The 20,987-nt window shown below is 34.6% G+C and overlaps 1 protein-coding gene and 1 pseudogene across 1 annotated transcript; one reads left to right on the top strand and one right to left on the bottom strand.

The window, feature by feature from the left end:
* Positions 1 to 3,729: 3,729 nt before the first annotated feature.
* On the top strand, positions 3,730 to 4,478 carry LOC129888313 (17.3 kDa class II heat shock protein-like). The gene has a single exon (XM_055963315.1). The coding sequence runs from the start codon at positions 3,910 to 3,912 to the stop codon at positions 4,384 to 4,386; it is 477 nt and encodes a 158-aa protein (XP_055819290.1). The 5' UTR covers positions 3,730 to 3,909; the 3' UTR covers positions 4,387 to 4,478.
* Positions 4,479 to 13,637: 9,159 nt separating this feature from the next.
* On the bottom strand, positions 13,638 to 15,913 carry LOC129890585 (acetyl-coenzyme A carboxylase carboxyl transferase subunit beta, chloroplastic-like; annotated as a pseudogene).
* Between the last annotated feature and the right edge of the window lie 5,074 nt (positions 15,914 to 20,987).

The raw sequence follows: 20,987 nt of genomic DNA, 5'->3' as shown, positions 1-20,987 counted from the left end.
GATGAAGCCATAGGAAGCAAAAAATTGTATTATATTTATGGAAGCATGAGTTTCATACCAAAGGGCATCTCTTGAGGCCTATACATTTATAGTTGCTAGTGGCTTTAAAATTATGTAAAATGGAATAGGCTAGCATTATCTTAATGCAACTCAAATGACCCCCACAACATAATTTGTCACTACAAAGTTGAATGTAGTTGGTTGTTATACTTGCTATGTTATTGTAAAGATGAGGCCATGTTAGTTGAGGATCAAATTCAAACAATTGTATCATCTAACAAAGGTAAGAAAATAATGAGCGCTGAATAACTAATAATATCAATTTTTGGATTCACTTGAAAAAAATGTCTCACTAAAGCAAAAGGTGTTTTGGAGGGAGTAAATTGTTAAGTATTTTGAAAGAGCAAAATAACAACAATCATTTTTTAATGCAGTACTTGACAAAATACAGCTGGATTTAAGAACTTCAAGTACTTGTTCACATTCAAATAAGGACCCAAAGAATTACCTTAATCTAGGAAACAACAATAACACGTTCTTAGCTTATTGTTTAGTTTTTGACAAAATGTATAACATTTAGAAAAAAATAACAAAACTTGTATTTTAGTCTATTAAGTATATAGAACAGGAAGTAATAACAAGATTAACCATGCATGAGATGTTGAAGTTATTTGTTTTTGTAAGAAGACGATTATTGCCTCTCAATTTTGGAGATGTCGTTGCTACAAAAATGCTTTATTTTCTTGCTCATTGTCACATGATAATAGATTTTATTGTATTTGGCATTTTTATCATAAAATTTTTTTTGTTTGAGAAAATTTATTTTATTTTTTTGAAACTATAGATGGACAAGGTAGAAAAAGAAACTTACCTTATAAGAATGAGAAAGGAGAAAACTGAGAACTGATGAATGAGAAGTGAGATAACGTCTTTTTATATTGATAGAATATCTAATTTTAGAAAATTGTAGAAAAGTCTATAGTGGTATATGGAGAAGAGATAGTCACATGTTAGATTCTCTCTCCGTCTCATATTAATTGTTATGTATATTAAAAATAGTTGTTAATTTAAATAATCAAGAGAGAATTAATTATATTTTTTCAACTTTACCCTTAACATTAATTATTCTAGAATTAAGAGACACATAAATAGATAATGATCAAATAATTAATAAAGGGTATATTAGTTAAATAACGCTCCTAATTAATGTTTTCTTAAGAATTGTGTCAAAATCTTATCATGACAACTAAAATAGGACAGATGAAGTATTATTTAGATGTAAAAGACATTTTTATCCTTGATCATTCATTCTTCATGCTTTCATATAATAGAAAAATATAATTTTTAAATTTTTTTTATTAGGACATAACTGCAAGGATTGTGGTAATAATGGATGAAAATAAAAGATGAAAAAGAAAACAAAGGTCGGGGAGCAGACAAGGGCCGGAGAGATTTCTTTGAAATCCTCACTCTTGTGCACATAGCTTGTTAAATTCAAATTAATTTTGAAAAATTCTAGTAAAATTTAATAAAAATTGAGACAAGAATAAAATAATCAACGAAGAACTTATCCTAATTTTTTTTAAAAAATCATGTAGGTGAACATTGAAGTAAAAATTTAATATGCAATCATTTTGGAAGGACTATGAAGATGGAGGGGTTTGGGAGAAGAAATTAGGAGAACTTTTTTTTTTTTTTTTTTTTTATGGGAACAGACCCTACACGAGGCTCTCACCTCTCGTGCACAGTCAGGGGTTGAGCATCACCCCCAAGCCTTAACATAAAATAAAACAGAAAAATACAAGGAGGGGGACATAAACCTTACCTCCGATCCTATGTTGGTTCATAAATCGGCTAACCTATTAAGGTCGGCTAACTCATCCCCGTAGCAAAAGGAGCTATCTATAACTAGAAAGCAGTAAACCTATGAGAGGACTCCTCCCGATACAAGTCGACTAAGAAAGCATAAATGAGGGAGACTCTCCCCTTCCATGAGAAGACAAGAAAGTAACCTACACTAGTCCTATTCAACTATGCTACGTACCATACATAGCTAAATTGAGGAAGAACAAGTATATGAACCTTCTATCTCGCATGGGGTGAAGAAGCTCTTTTCATCTTTGCCCTTTTTCGTCTTGTCGTACCAAGTAAGTCCAAGGAAAGTATGCAACAGCATCGCAATCATGATTATCCGCTAAGGAGGATGAAACGAGAGGAAGTATATAGAGTTATAATAACCAGCAACGTTGGAGTTGTATTAGGAGAACTTTCTAGAAAAAGCTTGTAGGGTGTAGTGTTTTGATATTTAGCCATGTGGAGATAAATTAATGGGCAAATTCAATAACATAATATATAAAAACTAAATTAACTATAATGTAGAATGACAATTATACCCTTGGTCGTTCTCCTTTATAATAGAAATTTATAGTCATACGGTAGAGTTGAACTTTCTAACTGTTCCTTCTAACTCTTGTTCTTTTCGATTACAAAATCATGCCTCCACGAAGAGCTCCTGTAAGAAGGAATGTTGAAGGCGAGCAACAAACTCCAAATGATCCTCTAGCTGAAGAAGCTTCACATGTCGAATTTCGAGCGACTTTCTAAGTGTTTGCCCAAGATATGATGGCACAAACTAATCGAGAAGTGGTTGCTTTCGTGAACCCAAATATGATCATGTTGGCTAGTAGAATTCGTGAGTTCAACCTTGACGTAAATTCAACCTTGATTAGAGTCCTCGGCTTATTCTTCGCCTTGGTTAAAGTCCTTGGCCCCTATTATGGTTAAAGTCCATGGTGTCCGATTAGCTTTATAACGGGGAATATATCAGCTCTAAATGACAAAATTTAGAGACATATCAGACCCTTTTTCCCAATAAAAAATCTAAACAACAATATTTATCTTTTTTTTTAAAAAAAAACATTGAATAAATATGTAAAATCTTTTTATGTTTTTTCTATTTTTTATTTTAATTTATCATTTAATAATTATATTTATTAAACTTAGTTATTATAGAGTTAGACATGTAGCGGAGAGATAAAAACTAGCATCTGTGTATATAATTCTCGCTGATCTTTCTCCCCTCTTGATGGACAAATCAACTTTAGGTCTGGATTCGTTCTTATACTTTATAAGACGTCTAAATATAGAATATATATAATATAAGTAGAACAAGTATGTTTAATTTTAAAATGTAAATAATGTATTCGCAACTATATTATTATATTATAAAGGGAAAAGGATTAAAAATGTTATTAAATTATTTGAAATAAATAAAAATGTCATTTGTTTATAGTTTGATCTAAAAATGTCTTTACTAATAAAATAAACATTTATTAATAAAAAAAATATTATTAAGAAAAAAATGTGCTCAAAAAGAAAATAAATAATATATTTAATTTAAAAAATATATATTTTTGACCCATTAAATAACAATAGGGGTATTTTTGGATTAAAATATTAATGACAAGAATATTTTTTAATCAAACTATAAACGAATGATATTTTTATGTTTAAGAATATTTTGACCCTTTTCCCTATTATAAATATATTTAGTGTATTTAATTAGATATCAAAAATCAAAATAGTGACTTTTCAAACTAGCACTAAGTAATTTTTGTTAATAAATAAATATATCGACCCCTCAAAAATAGTAAAACGATGTACCCGGAAAATAAAAGAAAGAGTAACAATCGTAAAGTTTCTAGACAAGTGTAGAAACAACGTGATGAAGAGTAGAAGCTCCTAGAAACTTTCCTCATTCTTCTTCTATTTTGCTCCAGAACTTTCCAAAATTTCCACTATATAACCCTAATCCCTTCATCCAAAAACTCACTCAAAATTAGAAATTAAACCAGTTCGAACAAATCCAAGCACAAAATCACCCTATCCAAAAATTTCTCAAAATTGAAAATGGATTTCAGGTTGGTGGATATCGATAACATACCACTCTTCCACACTCTTCAGCATATGATGGAAGTTGCCGGTGACGATTCCGAAAAGTCTGTCAATGCCCCATCAAGGATCTATGTTCGTGACGCCAAGGCCATGGCTGCGACGCCAGCGGATGTGAAGGAGTATCCTAATTCGTATGTTTTCGTTGTGGATATGCCAGGGTTGAAATCTGGAGATATCAAAGTGCAGGTGGAAGAAGACAATGTGCTGTTGATTAGTGGAGAAAGGAAGAGGGAAGAAGAGAAAGAAGGTGCAAAGTATATCAGAATGGAGAGAAGGATTGGGAAATTCATGAGGAAGTTTACCCTGCCGGAGAATGCGAATACTGATGCAATTTCTGCTGTTTGTCAAGATGGGGTTTTGACCGTCACTGTTCAAAAGTTGCCTCCTCCTGAGCCAAAGAAACCCATAACAATAGAGGTTAAAGTTGCCTGAAATGTTGGAGATGCTTATTTTGGACATGGTAGTAACTAGTAATGGAGGTCCTCTGTTTTGATGATTTGAATAAAGTGATATTAGATCTAGGACTGCTGCTCTGTTTTCCTTTAGATTTACCATATTTTATCAAGTTTGTATAAAGGAAATAAGGTTGGTGAGGATAGTAAGTATATATATATATATATATATATATATATATATATATATATATATATATATATTAAACAAATAGATATAAGCTTTTTACATGATATTCGTATTTCTCAAAATTCGATCCACTCTTCGATACTTCTCTCGCTCTCATATGCTATGTATTGCTCTACCAATTAGCTTTGGTGTGTTTATGCGTAAAATGTAAATATTACTAATTTTGATTACATATGTCTCTTAACTTTTACTTTGTTGCTGTCGAGTTCTTCCCTTGTTGAGATTTAAAGAAGGTAGTTAAAGGAGTTAGGAAATTAGTTAGAAGTAAGGGAAGTATAGTCATTTTGCCTAATACACAGTTAGAACTAACTAACCAATTAGTTAGTTAGTTAAGATAGGATAATGCTCTATATATGTATAGAGCAACTATGTACAGATACACACAATTAGGGCATTTCATAGTTGAGCCCTAAAATAAAATCTTCTCTCTTCTCTTCTTCATTTCTTCTTCATCTCTGTTGTTTCTCCATTTCTGGTTTGTGAGAAGAGCTCAAATAAGCTCATGGTATCAGAGCATGGTCTCTGTAACGAGTGCACATAGCTGATTCAAAGACTCGAAGGTCAGAGTCAAAGAATCGATCAAAGCTGTTAGCTCGTAGGTTGTAGATCTAAGCTCCGTCGAAGCTAAATCTGCAACAAACACTGACTTCCGCAACAAAGAGCTCAAAAAGGTTGAAGAAATGACAGGTGAAGCTGTAGATTCAGCGCAACGAATGGGTATACCAAGTTCAGCAAACTCAGCAGGTAACAATGGACAAGGTATCGACTATAATCATCCTCTATTCCTTAGTCCCACAGATGTGAGTGGTATAAGCATCATCTCGTTTCAGTTACAAGGTGTTGAAAACTACACCCTGTGGAATCGATCGATCAAATTAGCACTGTTAGGTAGAAACAAATTAGGGCTTGTAGATGGAACGTGTAGAAAAGAAATGTATGTTGAAGAACTGTGGGGCCAATGAGAAATAGCAAATGCAATTGTGTTGTCATGGCTTATGAATTCAGTCTCGAAGAGTTTGTTGAGTGGAATCGCATTTGCGTCAAATGCTTTGAATGTGTGGACTGATCTGCAAGAGAGGTTCGACAGAGTTGATGGATCAAGAACTTATAGCCTACACAAAGAAATAGCTACATTGCAACAAGGAACAACTTCTGTATCAGCATATTATACAAGGCTGAAAGCATTGTGGGATGAGTTTGAAGTGTTAGTGCCCTCGCCTTGCTGCAATTGTGAGAAATCCAGAGGCTTTGTAGCTCATATAAATAGATAAAAGTTGTATCAGTTTTTAATGGGGCTGAATGACACATATTATCAAGCTAGGAGTCAGATTCTTATGATAGATCCCTTACCTACTGTCAATCAAGCGTATGCTATGATAGTAGGAGATGAGAGTCAAAAGGCTGTAGTTACAGGAATCAACAATTTGGGGCTGTATGCATCATCTTCTGATTCAGTAGCTATGTACTCCAGAGTTAGCAACAGTTCAGGTATTAACAATAGGTTCAAGAAAAATACATCATTAATCTGTGATTTTTGTAAGTGTAGGGGCCACACCAAAGAGACCTGCTACAAGGTGGTGGGGTACCCCCCAGATTTCAAGTCCAAAAGGAAGGTTCAGAGTGCAAACATGGTTCATGTAGATATCAATTGCCATACGAATCACCAGTCAAGTCAGGCTAACTTCTCTTATGTGGCTTGAACACAAATGTGACTGATGAAGCATTGTGGGGCAGAAATAGCACAGTGCAGAAAACTGCAGACAAATCACCAATTTCTACTTCAAACAAGGCAGCTGAGAGAGAGGTCAAACAACTACTCCAAGGCTGTACATTCACAAAAGATCAATATGAACAAATTCTTATGATGATGAATCAACAGTCTGGTTCAAGGGCCAATGCACCTGATTGCAATAAGGCAAATAATGCAGGTAAGGCCCTATTTGTAACTGAAAAAAGTGAAGTGTGGATTGTGGATACAGGTGCAACAAACCATATGGTGTCTAAACTGGAGATGCTACTAAAGGAGTCTGTACTTCAACTTAACACTCCTAAGGATGTGTGTCTACCAAATGGTGGTACCACTAAAGTAACTCATATTGGTTCTTGTAGTCTACCATCTAGAAGTATGATTACTAATGTGTTTCATATTCCAGAGTTAAAGTATAACTTGATGTCTGTGAGCAAAATAACCAAGGAATTAGGCTGCTCTGTCTCCTTCTTCCCTGATTTCTGTGTTTTCCAGGAACTCTACACTAGAAAGGTGAAGGAAGTTGGTAAAGAAGAAGGGGGCCTATATCTGCTATGGAGCCAATTAACTCAAGGTGATGCAAGTAATCCCAAGGAGTCTGCATACTCTGTTGATGCTGCATATCCAACAGACAAGGAAACAGATATGGAACTATGGCATAAAAGGCTAGGACATGTGTCTTCAGCTGTTCTAGCTAAGATGTTCACTATGAATAAAGTTAGTATGTGTAAGGTGTCTGAATGCTTAGTGTGTCCATTTGCAAAACAAACTAGACCTGTATTTTCTTCTAGTATCATCAAAAGCAGTAGTTGCTTTGATTTGGTACATGTTGATGTTTGGGGACCTTATAATACTGCTACATTTGATGGCAACAAGTATTTCCTTACAATAGTTGAAGATTTTTCAAGAATGACTTGGATATTCTTACTTAAACACAAATCAGATGTGTGTGTGTCTCTTAAACTTTTCCTGCAGTATACTCAAAATCAGTTTGGCAGGGTGATCAAGGTATTAAGTTCTGATAATGGTACTGAGTTTGTGAACTCAGTATGTGATAATATGTTCAAATCCCTGGGCATCATAAATCAAAGTTCCTGTCCATACACTCCTCAACAAAATGGGGTGGCTGAGAGGAAACATGGACACCTACTAGAAGTGACCAGAGCCATCAGATTTCAAGCAAAAATACCTATCAAGTTTTGGGGTCATTGTGTACTAGCTGTTGTTTACCTGATCAATAGACTTCCTAGTAGTGTTCTTGAGTTCCAATCTCCATATGAAAGAGTATATGGCAGAAAACCTGGTTTGACTCATTTGAGAACCATTGGCTGTCTAGCCCTAGCCAAGAATCTCATTGAACATGATAAACTTATGCCAAGATCAAAGTCAGCTGTGCACATGGGCTATTCTGAAGTACAGAAAGGCTATATTTTATTTGACTTGCAAAATAACACATTCTTTGTCAGCAGGGATGTTCACTTTAGAGAAGCCATATTTCCTTTTGCCAAGGATGATCACTCTACAACACAACAGTTGTTTGTAGATAATCTACAAGGTCTAGCTGAGACAGCTCCACAGCTTCAACTATCCCCATCCATAAGCTCAGGTCCTGCTCCATCTATAATATCAGATGAGGCTGCATATGGCCATCCAGAGGCTGGTGAGCAAGACTGTGTGTCAACTCAACCTCACACTGATGCAAGTGGTCCTAGTATGTCTGGGCAACCTCTTACCAGAAGATCTGCCAGGTCTAAACATCCTCTCATATGGCTGAAGGATTTTGTCTCTCTGAATGCTAACCAGGATGTTCCATATCCACTATCCAACTATGTAAGCTACTCTCATCTATCTCCTTCTCATCAGTGTTTTATTGCTGCCACATCCACTGTGATAGAACCTACCAGCTATGCTGAAGCAGTCAAAGACCCAAGATGGGTTGATGCTATGCAGACAGAGATCCAAGCCTTAGAAAGCAACAACACATGGGAGGTCACTTCTTTACCTGCAGGGAAGAAACCTATTGGTTGCAGATGGATCTACAAGGTAAAATACAAATCCACAGGTGAAATAGAAAGGTTCAAAGCCAGGCTAGTAGCTAAAGGATACAGCCAACAAGAAGGGATTGATTACACAGAAACCTTCTCTCCTATTGTGAAGATGGTGACTGTCAGGGCTGTCCTTGCCATTGCAGCTTCAAAGCAGTGGCACATACATCAAATGGATGTCTTCAATGCATTTCTACATGGAGACCTAGAGGATGAAATATATATGCAGCTACCTCAGGGCTTTGTAAGTCAAGGGGAGAAGGTATGTAGACTAACAAAGTCCCTTTATGGACTCAAACAAGCTCCAAGGCAGTGGAATCACAAACTTACTGAGGCCCTGACTTCTCTCAAGTTCAAACAAAGCCAACATGATTACTCCCTATTCATCAACAAGTCAGCAGAAGGTATTGTCATTGTGCTTGTATATGTTGATGACATGTTAGTCACTGGCAGCAGCTTAAAGTTGATAGAAGAGACAAAGAAAGCTCTACAAAGTGCATTCAAGATGAAGGACTTAGGGGAGCTCAAATACTTCCTGGGGATTGAATTTTCAAGGTCCACAACAGGAATACTCATGCATCAGAGGAAGTACACCCTTGATCTGATAGCAGAAGTAGGGATGACTGCAGTTAAGCCAGTAGCAACACAAATAGATGCCAACATCAAGCTCACATCAAAACTCTATGATGACCATGTGAACCAAAAACAAGAAGAGCCACATGATCCTCTAATAGATCAGGCAGCTTATCAAAAACTCATAGGTAAACTGCTGTACCTCAATATGACAAGGCCAGATATAGCCTTCAGTACTCAAACATTAAGCCAGTTCTTGAACCAGCCAAAGAAGTCCCACATGGAGGCAGCCCTAAGAGTAGTCAAGTATTTGAAGAGACAACCTGGACAAGGCATTCTGCTATCCAGTAAATCAGACAACCAAATTACAGCCTTTTGTGATGCAGATTGGGCAGCATGTGCACTCACCAGAAAATCAGTCACAGGCTACTTAATCAAAATGGGAAAATCACTAATATCTTGGAAAGCCAAGAAACAAACCACAGTGTCTAGAAGTTCAGCTGAGGCTGAATATAGAAGCATGGCTTCTACTGTTGCAGAACTTGTGTGGCTGCTGGGAATGTTGAAGAAAGTTGAGGCTGATATGAAAGTTCCAGCCCAGATTTATAGTGATAGCAAAGCTGCCATTCAAATTGCAGCCAATCCAGTTTATCACGAAAGAACAAAACACATAGAGATAGATTGTCATTTCATTAGAGAAAGATTACAACAAGGCATGATCAAAGTTGACTACTTATCAACCCAAGAACAACCAGCTGATATACTGACAAAGGGACTGCCTAGAGCTCAACATGAGCACCTTCTATCCAAGCTAGGAGTCTTGAATATTTTTACACCTCCTAGCTTGAAGGGGAGTGTTGAGATGTAAAGAAGGTAGTTAAAGGAGTTAGGAAATTAGTTAGAAGTAAGGGCAGTATAGTCATTTTGCCTAATACACAGTTAGAACTAACTAACCAATTAGTTAGTTAGTTAAGATAGGATAATGCTCTATATATGTATAGAGCAACTATGTACAGATACACACAATTAGGGCCTTTCACAGTTGAGCCCTAAAATAAAATCTTCTCTCTTCTCTTCTTCATCTCTTCTTCATCTCCGTTGTTTCTCCATTTCTGGTTTGTGAGAAGAGCTCAAATAAGCTCATCCCTTGATCCGTATTTCTTTTGTCAATCAAAATTAATATTGAATTAGATTTTCATTATATTTTGTCTCATTTCCTTACTTGGAAGTTACAACTGTTTCACAAAAGTTATTAGCTTTTCACATTATTAATAAAAAAAATTACTATATTATATTTCTTTAGAGTATTGTGTTATCTGTATTCTCAGAAAAATTATTTTACTAAAAGTTAATATTTCGTGGCAGAAAATGAAGGAGAAAAATTAACTCAAAATTAATCGCAAGAATAAAAAATAATTCCCTGTAGATCTTTGCTCAGAAGCGAATCAATATTTTTTTTTGTCCTCTTCATGTATGCACTCATGAATACTGACCTTAATATAAATGACATTTTTATATATACTTTGTGATAAAGGCTGCTAATTTTGATGATGAATTCTTCTACATGAGACATAATAATGTACTATTTACAATTGTTGCTATTTGATAGGGGTGTATATCGGTTGGTTCGATTTGATTTTAAGTATTATTGATTTGATTTATTGATTTTTTATTTTCAAATATGCTAAATCGATAATCAAATTAATAAGATATTTATTATCGATTTTTTGGTTTATCGATTTTTGGTCTTTAACTAATAAGAAAATGCTTTTAAAATTAATATACGACTTCTTCAACAATTTAATGCAATAAAGGCATACAACAAAACAAGCAAATTAGACGTTTTTTGTTGTGAATACTCACAATTTACGATCCTATACATCGCCTAACTCTTGTTATTGTCATTGCAAATAGTAGCCATCACCATTCTTATTTATTTAGATTTTGGCATTGTGAATCTAAAGTAATACTAATGCCTAAAGATAAATACAGTGATAATTCAATATTGTGATTATATTAATATCTTTTGTTTGATACTTTGATATTTATGTATGAGTAAAAATTAAAATAAGAAATTATTATAGTCTTAATGGGCTATCGGTTTATCCAATAATTTAATATTAAAAAATCAATATCGAATCGATAAGCAAAGAGAAAAGAAAGATAAAAAATAGAAAAAAGATAGAATTGAACAATCGTACAGACATTTTTTGTGCATACGGCTCTACAAGAAAATTGACCCCCCCTCCTTTCTATTGTAGAAAGAGAAAAATAGAATCTATCAGATTCAGATGGGTAAATAATTAAATTGCCATGAGCACCGATAAAATCGGAAGCACCCCTTCGTTCAAAGAGAGGAGGACGGGTTATTCACATTTCATTTGATGGTAAGAGAAGAATTGAAAGTTAAGCAGTGAAAATTCTAAAGATTCACCAGGGAAAAATAGAGATGTCTCCTACGTTACCCATAATATATGGAAGTATCGATGTAATTTCATAGAGTCATTCGGTGTGAATGCTACATGGTGCACCCCCTGAGAACGATAAACCTGTTGGATTTTATTAACCAAAGAGATTCGGCTTTGCGCTATAGTTAGCTCAGCACCAATCAAGAATTCCCAAGGAATTTCAAGAATTCTTGGTATACATTTGTTTCGACCCTCAACCCTCAACCCTCTTTTCTAGATTCATGGATGTTGAATCAATCGAACGCACTTCTTAACTAATAATCCTGTTATACAGAAAAAAGTAATTAATTATGCCCTTTTCTGACGAATCGTATGATTTTACAATTTGATCAACTAAAAATGATAATCAAATGAATTGTAATTAGAAATTGATAGAAAAGCAAGGATATGGGATCGTATAAGTAGGAAACAAAAAATATCTATTCTAGTTCTATCATCATCTATGGGTTTGAATCTAAGAGAAATTCTAGAGAATGTTTGTTATCCTGATTTTTTTTTGTCTTTTCTGAATGACAAGGAGAGAGAAAAAATTGTCTCAAAAGAAAATTCGAAGGGCTTCTGCTTCCTCGGTAAATGTCTCGGTAGAAGATATGATTTCTTGGAACTGAGGTCCGTCGTAAAAATAAATTAGTCTTTTTTGGAAATTCTTGCTTTTACTGTTATATCAGGAGTTACTCCACGTATTTCTTGACGTAAAATAGATAGTGGATTTATTTTTGTCTTTTGTTGAATGTTTTTCACAGCTCGATAGATAATTTGATAAGCCAATGATTTTTTTTTCGTGTTTCAAAATACGGTTAACCAATATGTTAACTAATCGATTACGATAAATTGGATTAGATTTTGTTGTTTTTTTTCTGCAGTAACTCGACGTGAAATGAGCGTGAAAGGAATTCAAGAATTAGTTTTCTTTTTATAAGGGCTAAAATCATTTATTTTGGCTTTTTTACCCCATATTGTAGGGTGGATCGCGAAAGATATGAAAGATTTCCCTCCAAGCCGTACATATGACTTTCATCGAATACGACTTTCCTGCTAGGCCGACACTGACATTGAGAGACGAAAGCTAGGGGAGCGAATGAGATTAGATACCCCAGTAGTCCTAGACGTAAACGATGAATACTAGGCGTTGTGTGTATCGACCCGTTTAGTGCTATAGCTAACGAGTTAAGTATCCCACCTGGGGAGTACATTCGTAAGAATGAAACTCAAAGAAATTGATGGGGGCCCACACAAGCGGTGGATCATTTGATTTAATTCGATGCAAAGCAAAGAACCTTACCAGGGCTTGACATGCTGCAAATCCTCTTGAAAGAGAGGGGTGCCTTCGGGAATGCGGACATAGGTAGTGCATGGCTGTCGTCAGATCGTGTCGTAAGATGTTGGGTTAAGTCCCACAATGAGTGCAACCCCCGTGTTTAGTTGTCATCGTTGAGTTTGGAATCCTGAATAGACTGTCGGTGATAAGGCGGAGAAAGGTGAGGCTGACGTCAAGTCATCATGCTCCTTATGTCCTGGGCAACACATGTGCTACAATGGTCGAGAAAAAGGGTCGCGATACCGCGAGGGTGAGCTAACCCCCAAAACCCAGTCCTTAGTTTGGATTGCAGGCTGTAACTCGCCTGCATAAAGCCAAAATTGCTAGTAATCATCGGTCAGCCATACGACGGTGAATTCATTTCCGGGGCTTGTACACACCGCTTGTCACACTATGGGAGCTGGTCATGCCCGAAGTCGTTACCTTAACCGTAAGAAGGGGGATGCCGAAGGCAGGGCTAATGACTGGAGTGAAGTCGTAACAAGGTAGTCATACTGGAAGGTGCGATTGGATCACCTCCTTTTTAGGGAGAGCTAATGCTTGTTGGGTATTTTGGTTTGACACTGCTCTACACCCCCTCAAAAAAGAAGGGAGTTATGTCTGAGTTAAACTTGGAGATGGAAGTCTTCTTTCCTTTCTTGATGGTGAAGTAAGACCAAGCTCATGAGCTTATTATCCTAGGTCGGAACAAGTTGATAGGACCACTTTTTTTACGTCCCTATGTTCCCCCCGTGTGGTGACATGGGAGCTAAAAAAAGGAAAGAGAGGGATGGAGTTTCTCTTGCTTTTGGCATAGCGGGCCCAGTGGGAGGCTCTCACAATGGGCTATTAGCTCAGTGGTATAGCATTCCCCTAATAATTACATCATTGTGCCTGGGTTGTGAGGGCTCTCAGCCACTTGGATAGTTCAATGTGCTCATCGGTGCCTGACCCTGGATTCGAATCCCAATATTATTATTAAATAATAATAAAAGGAATATACCAACACAAGATTAAATAAAAGAATTTGCAAATAAAAGTGTTAATGCTACAACCAGTCCATAGATTGCTAAAGCTTCCATAAAAGTTAGACTAAGCATTTCCAATACTCAGCGGCTTTATCGAACCAAGCCTCTGCAATTTCAGAATCTCCTTGTTGAATGGCCTGTTCTCTCTGGCCGAAATAGGTAGTTCAATTCCTTTCTCCAAAAATATAATTTCAATTTTCTATTCAATTCAAAATTCATATTGAAGTATGATACTTTTCTGATATCTGATAATTCTATATCGAGAACATATATAAATAATATATATCCGTCTAACAATTTATCTTGGGTGGGGGGGTTTACATATACTCATTTTTTCTCTTAGTGATTTAGAATAGAACAAGTAATCAAATAGAAGAGAATGTATAGGAATAAGATTTAGAAGATCTTAGCTTAGAAATATGAAAAATAAATACATTTTTCATATTTTGTTGCCTTCGACTTGTCGTTTGCTTTTTCAAATTCTATCAAGATTTTTCTACTCCCATTCTTTATTCTTTGAGAAAAGAACCTATGGCAAGGGCTGATTTGCGGATGAGGAATTAGCATACTGACTCGCTTTCATCCTTCCCGTTCATAGACCAAGGAAAACTCTTTTTAGTAAGTGGTAGTGTTCTAATAACCAATATAAAGAAGCAAAAACTGAACTTAATTTGGACTTGTTTGGCTTTGTGCCTAGACAACTCGCATTTCGTAAAAATAAAAATGACTAGGACACCCCCTTCTTTTGATTTATGTTGCATCAGTCCAATAAAATGGGGTAAATAGGAGTTAATCAATAATGATAAAGCGTTCATTTCAATATCTATAAACGGTGATAATTGCTCAGTCTATTTGATCGAATTGATAGATACGAAACCCTCCCCATTCTTTGAATTTTATCAATCATATGAAAATAAAAGACTTATCATTTTTACTAAAATGATCAAAATTATTTTTAACTATCAAAATTTGTTGGAATAATGATGTCGAAAGGGGAACTTTCTAAATTTATTCAAACTTTCGAAAGAGAAATAGTTTTAATCATTCCTTAGAAGCTAAATCTTTCTCTTCTATTAAGTCACGTGAATGAAAAATTATTTCACCCCTATAGTTGTTTTTAGTTGGAACTTTAGGCGTTTCTCGAAAAAATATAGTGAAAAAAATTATCCCTAGAGTCAAGACTAAGAGGAATGTATAAACCAATGCTTCCATAGATTCGATCGTGGTTTACAATTATAGCTTTTATACCTGTTTTTTTATTTCTTTTTTTTATCATCTTCCAGATAAAAAATGAACAAGAGTAAAAACGAAGTTGATTCAAATAAAGATTTCTCTAGTACCCTATGCCAATAAAAGTAAAAGACAGAAAATAGGGGCGAAAGAAAGATACCACGAATGCTTGTATTTTTGAGTTACCTCGAGATCATTAGAACTTTGTCTTATAGTTAAATCACTGGATTTTGTGTGAGTTCGTCTATCGGAACTCTTGTTTTCACTACTATTTCGACTTTCATCACTACAAATGGCCCTATAAATGTATCTGTCACCATAATTCGCACTACCACTTATAATGGAAGTATCTATACAGATTTGAGATTGAAGATAATTCTCAATGTAACTATTAATGTGATTATTCCAACTATATTGAGTATCATATATTTAAGAATTATAGTAGGGATCTGCGCCCCTAAATCCATTATTCAGATAACTTGAGTTTCGATAACTATAAAAAGAATTTTCTAGTTCATTCTGAAAAGAATGATCGTTGTCAATCTCAAAAATCTGATTTTCAATATCAAAATAGATGGAATAACTGTCTCCATTCCTCTCACTAACTAAAGAGGTTTCATCAGAGATGAAATTCCGAATGTCTTTAACGCCGAATAAATAATCAACATTACTGCAACTATGAATGTTTTTCTCTTTTAGGTTTGGATGTTTATTGATATTTTCAATGGGACCAAGACTGCCCATTTATTTATTTAGCCCACACCTACGTTCGAACTCCTTCTTAAACAACATCGAATTAAACTACCATCTTTCCATAGAGTTTTCTAGCCCCCTATTTGCATGAAAATACAATAAATGAATAGTCATTCGCTATAAAATTATTTATTTGAATATCTTATTTCCTATCAGACTAAGCATAGAAATCCAATCACTAGGATTATTAACTAATACAGATTGTGAGTATTGAAAAAAAGTTCTGAATCTGGTGGAACACTTCACTATATATTAATATCTTGGAACTCCTTTTTATTATTAAAAATAATAAATTTTTTGATAAAGGACAGCTTCTCCTATGTCGTGTCAAATTTGCATCGAAAATAGAGATTTGTCCTCTCCTATAAAGAAATAAAAAAAAATCATAAAATCTTGTCTAATACTAATATCTAATCACTAACTAATCTAACAATCTAAAATATAATAATAAATAATAAATTAAGGTTCTATTTCAACATGGAACAAAGGGGACCATATACAGGATGGGTAGAAAGAGTTGTAATACTTGGCTTGATTCAGGGAAACTACAAACTACAGGATAGAAAAGTATATACCAATCCTAAGGATCCGTAGGATTAATTGTGGTGCTTACATAGATGATTTTTATACAAGATTCTTAGTTGGTGGGATAAGAAGATTAGCTAAATTTACTCATTTTTTTGATCGACGAGTAATAGCTATCTGGCTATAAATATCTATGGATTTCTTCCATTTGAAATTAGCTTCGATACAATTAAAACAAAGTATTGTAGTAAGAATAGATAACTTGGATACAGGTAAACTTCTCAACGGATTCTCTATCATCTCTTTTTTTTGTTTCATTTAATTGGTCAATCTTATAGTGTTATAGGATAATAAGATGGTTAGAAATTCTTTATTTTTTCAACCTAGTCTCTCTTTTAACTTTAGAAAAAACTTTATTTCTCAATATGCTTGGATTACATCTCGACAAATAGAAGTAGGCTGATGGGCGATGACACGAAATGCACGTTGTGATGTGGCTCATGTAGCCCATGCTGGATTAATTATATTTTGGGCCGGAGCAATGAACCTATTTAAAGTGGCCCATTTCATATCCGAGAAGCCTATGTATGATCAAGGATTGATTTTACTTCCTCACCTAGCTACTCTAGGTTGGGGGTAGGCCCTAGGGAGAGGTTATAGACACCTTTCCATACTTTGTATCTGGAGTACTTCATTTAATTTCTTCTGCAGTATTGGACTTTGACAACATTTATCATGCACTTTTGGGACCTGAGACACTTGAAGAATCTTTTCTCTTCTTTGGTTATGTCCGGCAAGATCGAAATATAATGACCACAATTTTAGGTATTCACTTAATCTTGTTAGGTATAGGAGCTTTTCTGCTAGTATTCAAGACTCTTTATTTTGGGGGCGTATATGATACCTGGGCTCTAGGAGGGGAGATGTAAGAAAAATTACCAACTTGACCCTTAGGCCGAGTATCATATTTGATTATTTACTAAAATCCCCTATTCAAACAAGATATACAAATTACTAATAGATTTAATGAAATCTTAAAGAAGCTCACGTTCAAGGTATTACTCAGTAAATACACACACACATACATATACATATACATATATATATATATATATATCTTAACTTAAGATTGACTATTCTAGCTTAACTCAAATTGATTTTTTTGAATTCTTTTATTTGCGAGGAGCTGGATGAGAAGAAACTCTCATGTACGGGAAAAAATCATCACATAGTCCTTCGATTCCTTATTAAATAAAGAGTCTTGAAACTTTAGAAAAAACTTTATTTCTCAATATGCTTGGATTACATCTCGACAAATAGAAGTAGGCTGATGGGCGATGACACGAAATGCACGTTGTGATGTGGCTCATGTAGCCCATGCTGGATTAATTATATTTTGGGCCGGAGCAATGAACCTATTTAAAGTGGCCCATTTCATATCCGAGAAGCCTATGTATGAACAAGGATTGATTTTACTTCCTCACCTAGCTACTCTAGGTTGGGGGTAGGCCCTAGGGAGAGGTTATAGACACCTTTCCATACTTTGTATCTGGAGTACTTCATTTAATTTCTTCTGCAGTATTGGACTTTGACAACATTTATCATGCACTTTTGGGACCTGAGACACTTGAAGAATCTTTTCTCTTCTTTGGTTATGTCCGGCAAGATCGAAATATAATGACCACAATTTTAGGTATTCACTTAATCTTGTTAGGTATAAGAGCTTTTCTGCTAGTATTCAAGACTCTTTATTTTGGGGGCGTATATGATACCTGGGCTCTAGGAGGGGAGATGTAAGAAAAATTACCAACTTGACCCTTAGGCCGAGTATCATATTTGATTATTTACTAAAATCCCCTATTCAAACAAGATATACAAATTACTAATAGATTTAATGAAATCTTAAAGAAGCTCACGTTCAAGGTATTACTCAGTAAATACACACACACACATACATATATATATATATATATATATATATATATCTTAACTTAAGATTGACTATTCTAGCTTAACTCAAATTGATTTTTTTGAATTCTTTTATTTGCGAGGAGCTGGATGAGAAGAAACTCTCATGTACGGGAAAAAATCATCACATAGTCCTTCGATTCCTTATTAAATATATTCAATATGTTAGAATAGAAGTTAAAGAGGGTATTTATGCTCGTCGTGTTCTTTATATGGACATCCGAGGCCAAGGGTCGAATCCCTTGACCCGTACTGATGAGAATTTGACTCTACGAGAAATTGAACAAAAGGTTGCTGAATTAACCTATTTCTTGCGTGTACCAATTGAAGAATTTTGAGACATTGAGAATCAGAATGTTCATTCAATTAAAGAAAACGTATATGAAAGAACCATAAAATAAAACTCTTTTTATGGTCTTTATGCGTTTTATGGTCTTTATGCGCACGCAATTCAATAACAAATAATAAATTGAATGTTATATTCCGTATTTTTATACGTTGAGTTATTCGTAAGAGAATCGACTCAAGTTAAAGACAGGATTATTTTCGGACACGAAGTAGAAATCTTTAATTTCCAATTCTAATTAGAACATAAATTGTTTATAAATTTTAATTAGTGTAAAAAATATATATCTATTATTGGAGATTAGAAATTAATTAATTGTGATTAGATTATTAAGTAAGAATTAGTGATTAATTAAATTAATTAGCCTAATTACTTGTGTGGGCCCCACTCAAATTAAAAATAAATAAATTAATGAATAGATGCCACTTAGGAGGGGACGTGGGAGGGCTATAGGGCTGCATATAAAGCTATGCTTTGATGAATAATGCATTAAACACAATTCTATTTCTTCTTAAGCAAATCAATTTAGAGAGAGAAGTGAGAGGTGTAGTGAGAGAGGCTCTCGGCCAAGCTTGGAGTTGAGGAAGAAATTAAGGGATCAAGTGTGGTAGTTATACAAGATGATGGCAACAAGAATTGAGTCATTGGGAAAGCAAAAATATTGTTGAATCAAGTCCTCAAGTTTCCAAGCAAATTGTGTCATTATAGCTTAAGGTGAGATTCAATCCTTTTTTACACATTTTGGAAGTAATTTAAACTTGTATAAGTTCGTAAATGTGTGATGAATGCAAGAAGTTGTATATGTTGATGTTGAAATATAAATTGAGCCATGTAGGGGGATGTTTTAATTAAGCATGGTAATTGATTTTAAGTGACAATACGATTAATATTATCATGAATTATATGGTAAAGAAATAAAGGGATTAAATATAAGGTTAAAGTTGTGTTGATATGAACATGTTGATATTCTTATTGAATGGAAAGAGTTGATCATTTTCTATATATTTTAGGATAAAATTGAACGTGTTGTGAATGTGTAAATGTGAATTGGATGTATGAAATTATGTATGTTGGTGTTGGAATATTGTTAAAACTATAGGGGTTGTTTTATTTGAAGTTGGTGGACTAATGTAAATTAATATTTTGGTTGTTGTTGTCATAGATTATGTGATGAGAATGAAGGAATTAAATGGTTAAAGTTGAAGTAGTAATTGTTTTGTGGGCTGTTGTAGGAGTTAATATGATGTTAATGTAATTTTCTTGCACATAAGAAGGTGATGTTGTTAACGTGTGGTTGCTGGTACAGTTCATGAACTTGGATGGAAAGAATGTATTAAGTAATATATAATGAACGTATATAGTTCGTTTGGCATGTTCATAGGTGTTCGTGAGATTATCGGGTATCTCTTTACATTGTTAGTTGGGATCTGTTTAGATATGTTGTTGTTTTTCTTGTTGAGCTTGGAAGATTAATGATAGTTAAGATTATACATTGTGCTGTGTGTTGGTTGAGCTGTTGTAGGGTTATTTTGATGAAAACGTTAAGACTATGGATCATTAAAGATAACTTGAATAAGTAGTAGTCGTATGTGGATGGTTATCGAATGTTGTGAATGCGGGTTGTTCGGAGTGTTCTAGAGTCTTGTCTTGAATAACTTTAGATTATAATGATTTTTGAATCTTCCCGTAGTTTAACCATAGTTTTTGACGTCTTAATATAGGTTGAGACACTATTGGATAGCATATACGTGTTGTGTTGCGAATAAACGCTAAAGGTATGTAAAACTATCTCTTCTTTCTTTTGGCATGTCTTATATACAAGTGATATATGATATGAGCTTTGGGGCAATTCCACTCATAGGTTCCGAGTATGATTCATGGTTCTTATTCACTTCTTGACGTTAAAACTCTTAAAGTAGTTGAGCTACTGCCCTTGAGTCTTCTATACGTTGGACAATTTGATTCCTATCAAGTATGTCCCTCAAGAGAATAAAGAAAGAACCTTCCTCTACTGGAGAAAAATAAAAAGAGAGAAGGTTGCGGATTTCTGACCTCCGAGCCAGAACTCTCTGGGGGGGAAGCCATCCCGTATGTGAAAGTCCCTATTCTTAAAGACTAATGATTAATATCCTTAACTTTCATAAGCTGTCTCATATTATCTTGATACATGTCTATGATCCCTGAAGCTTTATTTAACGTAGTTCATAATGACATTCAAAGAGTACTGAACATGACTATCGCCCTGATATTTCAGTATTAATTAGCCTACTTATCTATTGAGTCTCAAATGATGATCTAATTGCATATGGTTACTCACTACTCTACTCGTCTATATTGTTATTACATCTTTCACTGAGTCCTGGGCCGGATATGTTATCATGCACAGTTTTACTACATCATTCACTGAGTCC

Source organism: Solanum dulcamara, chromosome 5 (genome assembly GCF_947179165.1).
Source record: "Solanum dulcamara chromosome 5, daSolDulc1.2, whole genome shotgun sequence".
Lineage (NCBI taxonomy): Eukaryota > Viridiplantae > Streptophyta > Magnoliopsida > Solanales > Solanaceae > Solanum > Solanum dulcamara.
The sequence above is the reverse complement of the archived record's forward strand: the minus strand, read 5'-3'. Positions and strand labels throughout refer to the sequence as shown.

What these genes read in the sequence shown, in the direction of transcription:
- LOC129888313 (XM_055963315.1), top strand. Translation starts at nt 3,910, where the DNA reads ATGGATTTCAGGTTGGTGGATATCGATAACATACCACTCTTCCACACT.